This window comes from Micromesistius poutassou (genome assembly GCF_964030765.1).
Source record: "Micromesistius poutassou genome assembly, chromosome: 3".
Taxonomy (NCBI): Eukaryota; Metazoa; Chordata; class Actinopteri; order Gadiformes; family Gadidae; genus Micromesistius; species Micromesistius poutassou.
Window position 1 is genome coordinate 22,317,404 of NC_140273.1, and position 10,000 is coordinate 22,327,403.

General features: G+C 44.2%; 1 protein-coding gene across 1 annotated transcript in view; it reads left to right on the plus strand.

Moving 5' to 3' along the window:
- Nucleotides 1-10,000, plus strand: part of tenm3 (teneurin transmembrane protein 3) — a gene marked incomplete at both ends in the record, with an annotated part of 87,157 nt that overhangs the window by 38,049 nt on the left and 39,108 nt on the right. Inside the window, 3 exons of the mRNA XM_084466045.1 lie at nt 2,512-2,583; nt 3,318-3,495; nt 9,391-9,515. Coding sequence (XP_084322171.1) covers nt 2,512-2,583; nt 3,318-3,495; nt 9,391-9,515 — 375 coding nt within the window. The remainder of the gene's footprint in view (nt 1-2,511; nt 2,584-3,317; nt 3,496-9,390; nt 9,516-10,000) is intronic.

Here is a 10,000-nt window from a genome sequence, read left to right on the forward strand (position 1 = left end):
GATTTTAATCCACTGGGAACATTTGGAAACGTTGGCCGTCTCCGGTTTAATTGTGTTTTAGTAAGGGCGTCGTTCTGGGAAGGGTACTTTGTATTCTGCCTAGTGTGCAGAAATCTTAACCAAACGAAGGCTCTGCAGAGAGGAGGGCTCCTGGGGGCAGGTACACCGCGCTGGACCCACAGGGCCGTACCGTCATCACGGGTTCACTTCCCCCACAAGGAGCCCACCTCTGTAGAAACTCTGTAACGTTGTTGTATGTTAAGTTATGAAGTTATAAACGTTCAACGTGCTCATAAGTTGATAGCCAATGACTGAACGTTTGGCTCGTCGACTCATCTAATGGTAAGTTAGCAAGTTGACGTTATGTCAATATCATTAGAATGAAAAGTCTTAACGTGTATAAAAGTAGTGTGAGTACAAATTAATTTACATTTATACTCACAAACTTCACAATGTCATTAAACTAAGTCTAATTGTTTTGACGGAGTGACCCCTATTGGCAGAAATAATATATTATAGCTTCAAAATAGAATCAAAGCAGATTGTTGACATATTTTTGGTGCTTTGTGAATTCTACGGAAATAATAGTGTATTTTTCTTTCTATTAAGCAAATGTTACACCCACCAAAAAATACATGCAATGCCAGCTGAATCGAAATAAAAATAGGTACCATTGCTGCGAAATCACTGCAGCTCTCCTGTATTTCTCAAAGTGAAATGATTTAGGTACTATGCATGTATTCATACGTCTGTATACACACACACACACACACACACACACACACACACACACACACACACACACACACACAGGAATAAAACACACACAGGAATAAAACACACACACAGCAGCAGAGCGCCTTTCTAATCATAGATGCAGTATGTTCCTCAGGGACGCCTCTGGTGAGAGGCTGATAGAAAATCTGGAACATTGTGACACACACACACACACGCACACACACACACACACACGGAAGAAATGCATATAAAGAAATACAATACAATAAACACATGCACATGTCCCCCTATCCACAACACTCCAGAGACTGAGCCACCCCATGCCTTCTGACACACACACACACACACACACGCACGCGCACACACACACACACACACACACACACACACACACACACACACACACACACACACACACACACATATGTATGTATATATACAGTCACTTTGGACACTGTTGATTCCTTCCACTTTTTGATGTTTTGAACAGACAGCTGTTTCCAAAGAGGACAGTCATCACTCCACATTCTCCATCACTTTCCTCTGGTGCATATTTCCATGACAACCACATTGGAAATGTATTGGAGCAGTGCACGAAACACCTTTCACGAGATGCTCGGCTGGCAGTTTTGTAAAAGGAAGCAAGTTGTACTGATGAAGCCCACGTCTGTCACGCCCGTCTGGATAACAATACTATCTTTAGAAAGGACCGCATGAATACCAATGCTGCCGCACACCAGCCCTTCTCCTGAAGCAGTTCTGCAACTTGTCCAAATGGCCTGCCTTCTCCCCGGTGTCCGGCTCCCAGAGTGCAGACTGAGTGTGTGTGTGTGTGTGTGTGTGTCTTTTGACTGCGGGTGGGGCGAGCGAGGAGAAAGCACAGCGCCCAACATCCCGTGTCCTCGTTGCAGCGTGAGGGGGGGGGGGGGTCCGACCGCCGGGTACCTCCTGACCGCTGCGCTGGGCGTGTCAGCGGAGCCCGCGGGGCCGCCGGCGTCGGGGCCACCACCAGGCTCTGATGACACTCGTTTGTTTGTAGATAATACGATAACCCTGCATTCATTATCCTCAGTCCTGTGTTCACTGTCCCCTGTTCGTTATGCCGTGGTGCACGTGTGTACCTACGTCTCTAGGCTTCTCTGTGGGCGTGCTCGTAAGCGCTGTGTGATTTTGGAGACCTTTATCGGTCGTTGCTTTCATTTGTTGTCTTGTTGTTGTGGTGGGTTTTTAAGCCTGTGCCCTGACACAACGTGATACAACAGACAAAATTAAAAACAGGATCAATTACAATGAAAGTTAATTGCAGTGTTATGTTGCTTATAACGTTAAAAGTTATACCCTTTGCCCACACAAATGTTTCAGTACACTGTAAAGATCAAGGCATCTGTTGCAGCGTACACAGGGACTCAGTACAAAGAGTGAGAGCCACACACACAGACACACACACATACTTGGATAAACTAAAGACCGGGTACTAATTCGTAAACAACTTTGGACACCAAAACTGTGTTCAAGGAGCAGTTAAGCCTTAGGGTGTTAACGAACAAGATATTGAATGAGTGGGAACAGAATATAGAACTCCCCTCATTTATAATTTATTAAAGAGAGAAAGCTGCAATGGCTGCATTTGATCATGTCCTATCCAAAACGAAAATGTAAATGATCCAGCTTTCTCAGTTCCTCTTTGCAAAAGATTGTATCAGTTATAGATAACCAAGCCCTATAACGAGTTATAGCATGTCCATGTGACGCCGTGATGTCTCTCTTTGACAGGTATCCTGTACAAGGGCAATGGAGAAAATGTCTTCATCTCCCAGCAGCCTCCTGTTCTCAGCAGCATCATGGGTAAGTCACCGAGACTGGTCCACTGGTCCACTGGTCCACTGGTCCGGGACTAACCTTAACCCTTCCCTGAAAATAATGGACCAATACCTCTAGAATGACAAAAACAATACATAATATCTGTCCGTTGGTCTGTAAAATGTACATTTTTGGTCACGAATTAGCCTTGACATAACTCAGTCAAACTTGTTTGCAATTAAACCTGGATATGCGTAACGTTTGTAGGACAGACTTATCTGAATTTGCACTAGGTTTGTTCAGGCTGGCTGAAAAAGCGAGGGATGTTTTTCATTTTGTTTCAAGTGCAACCGAGTTCTAAAGTTTTAAATAGAATAAATCTTTACTTGAATCGTCGACTTTATTGAGATTATATTTCACGTCTTCTAACATATTCTTTGTAATCAATGTCCCTGCATAAATGCTTCTACTTTCATATCATAGCAATCGGTGTTTAAGATGCAGAGAAGCGTGCATCAGTGTTTTGTTTTATTATTTCGCCCCTGCACCCTCCAGGTCGGGGGTGGTTTTGTTCACAAACGGTTGACCTGAGACAACAATAGAAGGAACATTAAATGTGGACCTCAGACCAAACGCAGAGAGGGGGGGGGGGGGGGGGGCTCCCTCTGGACGGGCAGGCGGGTGCTGCTCAGCCAGCGCCCGCCTGCATTAAACACCATCACATGTAAATCCTCCCGTCTCCCCGTGTCCCTGCTGCCCCCCCCCCCCCCCCCCCCCAGGCAACGGTCGCCGGCGCAGCATCTCCTGCCCCAGCTGCAACGGGCAGGCCGAGGGCAACAAGCTGCTGGCCCCGCTGGCGCTGGCCTGCGGCGCCGAGGGCAGCATCTTCGTCGGAGACTTCAACTACATCAGGAGGATCTTCCCCTCGGGGAACGTGACCAGCGTCATGGAGCTCAGGTACCCCCGTGCCCTCCGCCCTCCGCCCTCAGAGACCCGTCCGCCGCCGCTCCGTCCACTCGGTGCCCAACGCAGCCTCTTCTCCCCGGAGAGGCGTGACCGCACCGGCCCTGTAGTAGCGGCCCGACCCCGCCCGCCCGTTTCCCTCTGAATGGATTTAAAGTTGATGATGTTCGGTCTAGGATGAGGCGTTGGCTCCCCCCCCCCCGCCCCCCCCCTCCTACGTCTCTGGCCTTCTGCCCCCCAGCCTGCATGCAGCCTGACGTCCTCTGGCAGGACTCTTGCGCTCCGTTCCAAGGCAGCGGGCTCCGTCCACCGCGGCCCCGGGGCCCAGGGGCCGTCTGCCAGCGGGGCTTAGTCTGGCCCCCTGTGGTGCTCCACTTCTTAAGGCTGCTTCTTAATGACTTCCTCTGAGGGAGGTCTGGTCCTGCTGCAGCCTGTCTGTTGTTGTAGCATGTCTTCACTCCCCTCTTTGTTATCGACCTCCTTTGTGAGAAACATGCAACCTGCTCTCAGATGCCCTCATTGTAATATTTAGGACAGTCATAATAATAATAATATTACTGCCAGGGGCAGGAATAACATAAAATAACCCAGCCAAGACAAACAAATGTAAATCGATGCGAGACAGAAAATTTATGTATTTTTCCGGATTCAGACGAGTTTTTCATTTTTAATTCATCATGTGCGTCCAGAAGGGGAGTTTGCTGGGTTAGCGTTTGCTTTCCGTTATCCGCCTCCATTGACTTGCAGAGTTTCAGTAACCTAGCTCCTGTTCATGTCAGGGGAATCCACTTTTAATTATTTTCCAATGATAACCAAGGGGTTTTGAATAGTCACTTATTGAAAAGGAGTGCCAGTAACAACACAACACGATTGTAGTTGGTCTACAAACACAGATCATTCTTCATTATTTGCCATTATCATTCATGTTATAAACTGATTCTGTCTGGTTCGTCTACACTGAGACACTGCACATCACAGGTAGCCTAATATTCTCAGTGCCGTAGTGACTAGTCATCTGTGTGTTATTAGACACAAGACAACAATCTTGTTGTGTTGTTTCCGGCACTCCTTTTGAATAATCGACAGTTAGTCACGAACGCCCCTTCTGAAGACACAATGATACATTTTGAATCAAACAACTCGTCTGAATCTGGATTAGACAGGCAAACGCCATTTTACAGATATCTAGGTGTACCCCTTCAAACAAAATGATCTATTAAACAAAAACTCTGAAAGCCATTACCCAAAAAGCCAGATGGGATTGTTTGAATCATATTTGGCAATGTTGAGGAAAAAAAGTCCTTGTAAGCTTCAGTGTAATTAAGTTTTGAAGTTGAGCTAGTATTGCAGTCAATGAATTATCAATATTAGTCTGGCATGTTTATGACCTCTGACGAGTTCCCTCTGATGAACACCCCTCCACTCTCCTGGAACACAGATACTTTTAAACATACTAATTCTCCATCTTCTCTTTTTTCCTGTTTTCCAATTTCCTTCTTCTCTTCTTTCCTTCTTTTCCTCCGCTGTCTAATTCCCTGATCTTTCCGATCCGTTGTCTTCTTGTACACGCCGTCTTGCTTGTTTGACTCGTGTGCGGCATTGAAGAAACAAGGATTTCAGACATAGGTAAGAATGATTTGAACACTTCTCTTCTTCTGTCAGTGGCGGTTGTTCTTTAGTTCAGGCGTTGTCTATCAGTGTTCTCCCTCACTCTCCTAACCCCCCCAGGGGAAAAACCTCAAGCATACACTTCGTTCAAGTATACTTCTGTGTGCATTCATGATTAATGGACTTAAAATGTGCCATTCTCGATGTACTAACAATACACTTAATGTGCTAATGTTATGTCATTAATGCTACTAAAGTCATACTTCAAAAAATAATATATATATATATATATATTTTTTTTTTTCACTATAATGTGTTTTAATTTGAAATGACCATCAAGAGCAGTTCCGATATGATAAAAACATATTTGGAATACAGTGTATTGTTAAAAATCAAAGCATAAGTGCTTAAGTACATTTTAATGGTCTCTCAAAACAGCAGCCAAGTACACTTAATTAGCATATCTTTAGTAGCACTAAAGCATTAGTAGAAGCATAAGTATATTAAGTATACATAGATTAAGTCTACTTGTATCATGTGCTGTACCTGGGTTAGTCTCTGTGAGTGAATGTAGGCAGGCCGCCGTGGGAGAAAGGTCATTTGGTTGAAAGGAAAAACAGCATTTGATCGCATCAGTGACCAAAGCGTAGAGTTTCAACCATATAATTACAACGCATAGAAATGACTCATGATAGTCATTTTGTATTCTGAAATGGTACAAATTAGCAGCCTTCTAAAGGGCTGATTATGGTCCAACGTTCACGCAACGCAGCGACCACGCAGATGCTTGGTGCTTGATGGTTCTGCGTCGGGTTTTAGTGAGCGGACCAATCACAGCCCTTGCTGCTGCGTTGCCTCAACGGATGGTTAACATTTTTGGGAGGCGCACTTCAGGCCATAACATAATTCTATATATGCCTCATAAACACCCATTTAATGGCACCATCATGTGCCTTGGCTGGGTGAGATGGCAGCCAGCAACCATGGCAATAATGCTTGGCCATATCTATGGTCTATAGGGTCCACTTCTAACTGTACCCGTGTAAGATGGCAGAATTGCTGTTGTGTGTCATTTATGTGAGTTGTAATTCTATGGTTATGAGGCACCTACGTAGCTACGATTTTAACAAATAACCTCCCACAACTATAGAACAAAGGCCCAGACAATGTCAACAATTTCCAAGCACAGGAGTTCAAGAGCAACAAGGGCGTTATGCTGAACATGATGGCGCACAGCCGCATGTCCTCAAAACAAAAGCACTCAGTAGCGTTCTCCGTGAAGTGCACCTGGGCCCAGGAAAGGTTGCAGCCATGCGTCAGTAGCACAACATCCTTAAGAGAAAAACTCCTGTCTGACGGACAAGCAACCACATAACAACATAGTTTTCAAGGTCTTCTCTCACAGAGGCAGGTGCGTTGGCATTGAGACAGTACGCAAAGTCATTTTTCAATCAGTGTACTTTGGCTTGCTATTTGTAAACTACTTGCAAACAATGATAAATAACATCAATAATATAAGTACTAACTATTATTATTAAATAATTATTTATTATGACTTTTTCTAGTAACCGGTGTACATGCCCAGGGTCTCGATCAGTACTTGAGTACACTGCAGTACAACAGAAAAATACTAAAAATACTAATATTATATATTACGCTTTTTGTCAGTATTGTAAGTAAAGGCATTTTAGTGCGTGAACTGATAGTATGTTATGTTATCCAGCACACGGATACAAATATTATTTTCACAAGTTCACTAAAAATCTGCCATAAGGTTGTTGAATTCGGATGCTGGTTTGGTACACTAGTGTACAATTTAAGTAGTGATTATATTAAAGTACACTTTTTGTAAGTATGCATAAAGGCCGTTTTGAATGACGTACCATTAAAGTACACATTGTAAGTGCCACTTACAGGGTTCTATGACCTGATAATAGTACACGTACAAGTACAAGTACTCTCAAATACTGCTTACAATACACTTCAAATGTTTTCTTTATTGTAAGAAATGTTAATTCCACTAAAAGCAGAGCAAAATTATTGTACTTATTTTTCTTTTAGTAACATTTTTGTTTTAGTTAAACTTACTGACAAAGTATACTTTTAAGAAGTATATATTTCACATACTATAAATAAAAAACTTTTACAACAAAGTTATAGTTTACTTTATGGACATTTGGAATGCCTGAAGTATATATATATATATATTTTTGAAAATCCACTGTTTATTCAATGCTGAGCTGCAACCCTAGTGTAGAGGTCTGCATGTTGTTCCTTTTGTATTCGTTTGTCTGCTCTTCATGGTGCCTGTCAAGTTTCAACATTTACATTTCGTTTACATGAGTGCAGCATTAAAAACAAGAATTCAGCAGTTGCATAGCAACCGTGGGAGATGAAAGGCGCAATGGCCAAAGCGGAATCAGTCTTTTGACGCAACGGATTAACAATGTTCTTTATCGTTTTTTTTGGAAATTGAATGATTTAACATCTTGCTTGTGTCTACACGACTGCATGGGATTTATTTATTTTTTAACACCGCGTTCCAGGGGTAAATCAGTTTACCCACTAGCCAGGGAATTACAACTGCTGTAGCCTCTGAAAACCAAGCACAGCATTCTGCTTATCTGAATTTCCCTTCTCCTCTTTAACCTGGTTACTCAGTAGTGTCTGCAATACTAAAAAAAACCCTAATGAGCTGTGATCTTATTGTGTTAGAATAATAACGTTTGCCACCAATATCCAATCTTGAGTGTGGTTCTATGTCCGCTCTATGTTCAGTTTGTGTTGGTCGTTGAGGTTTGGTTTGACGTCCTCCTCCCTTATGCTGTTTACGTTGTGTGGATCATTGTTATGAGATATTTTTACCTTAGCAGTTCTAGCAGGTCTTAATTTGATACATATATCTACACACATTAACCCCATCACACACACACACACACACACACACACACACACACACACACATAACCCACTCATAGACACACTCACACATACATAAACCCACACAGAAATGACACACTCATTGACGCACTCGCACACCAACACACACACACACACTCACACATACATAAACCCACACAGACATTACACACTCACAGACAGACTCGCACACTAACACACACCCACACACACTCACACACATAACACACATACACACACACACACACAGACACACACATACACACACTGTATCAAGATCACTTTCCCCATCTGTGTCTATTTTCTGCTGTCTTAATTAACATTGTGATCTATTGCTGTATCTCACCAACCCATTATACCTATTGCCGGTGGCGTGTGTGTGTGTGTGTGTGTGTGTCCGTTTGTGTGTGTGTGTGTGTGTGTGTGTGTGTGTGTGTGTGTGTGAGTGTGTAATGTGTGTGTGAGTGGGTAATGTGTTGCGTCCTTGTCATGTTTGAGACGTTGACGTGGGGGGCAGGCTGTGGCGGTGATGGATCTTAAATGACAGTGTGACAGCCGTCATTATAAAGTGTGTCGCCGCCATCTTCTGACGTCCTATCACACTCGCTTACTTTTTCTCTTTCAGAAGCACACACACACACACACGCACGCACGCACGCACACACACACACACACACACACACACACACAAACTTGTGCCCATAATTCCCTGCAGATAACTCTTAAAAAAACACTGTATATAAATAATAACCAAGACATATCAAAGGACAAAGACAACTCCAATGTCATTTTATTTAGTGAAAACAATTAAATTAAAAAAATGATTTGTTTGGCTGTAGGGCTGTAGTACTTGAACTGTAGGCCTTTAGGACTGTATGACTGTATTATTGTAGGACTGTAGGACTGTAGGACTGTATTATTGTAGGACTGTATGACTGTAGGACTGTAGGCCTTTAGGACTGTATGACTGTATTATTGTAGGACTGTAGGACTGTAGGTCTGTATGACTTTATTATTGTAGGACTGTAGGTCTGTATGACTGTATTATTGTAGGACTGTAGGTCTGTATGACTGTATTATTGTAGGACTGTAGGACTGTAGGACTGTATGACTGTATTATTGTAGGACTGTAGGACTGTATGACTGTATTATTGTATTATTGTATGACTGTAGGACTGTAGTACTGTAGGTCTGTATTATTGTATTATAGTATGACTGTATGACTGTAGGCCTGTATGACTGTATGACTGTATTATTGTATTATAGTATGACTGTATGACTGTAGGCCTGCAGGACGTTGGGAGTGCGGGCGGCCCTCACAGCTGGCCCCCCCCCTTAATGACCTGCCCTCCCTCCCCTCAGTAACAACCCGGCCCACCGCTACTACCTGGCCACCGACCCGGTGACCGGACAGCTGTACGTCTCCGACACCAACTCCCGCCGCATCTACCGGCCCAAGCTGCTCAGCGGCGCCCGGGAACTCATAGGTAACACTCCTCCTCACCGCGGTAACGCCGTACTCTGACCTGAACTCATAGGTAACTCCTCGTCACCGCGGTAACGCCGTACTCTGACCTGAACTCATAGGTAACACTCCTCCTCACCGCGGTAACCTCGGTAACACCTCTGACCTGAACTCATAGGTAACACTCCTCCTCACCGCGGTAACCTCGGTAACACCTCTGACCTGAACTCATAGGTAACACTCCTCACCGCGGTAACGCCGTACTCTGACCTGAACTCATAGGTAACTCCTCGTCGCCGCGGTAACGCCGTACTCTGACCTGAACTCATAGGTAACACTCATCGTCGCCGCGGTAACGCCGTACTCTGACCTGAACTCATAGGTAACACTCCTCGTCGCCGCGGTAACGCCGTACTCTGACCTGGAACGCACAGAGCGTGACATCTACAGTGTACGTTACCTGGCTGTGTGGGTTCAAATGCCGGGATCCGGGGGAAGGACGTGAAC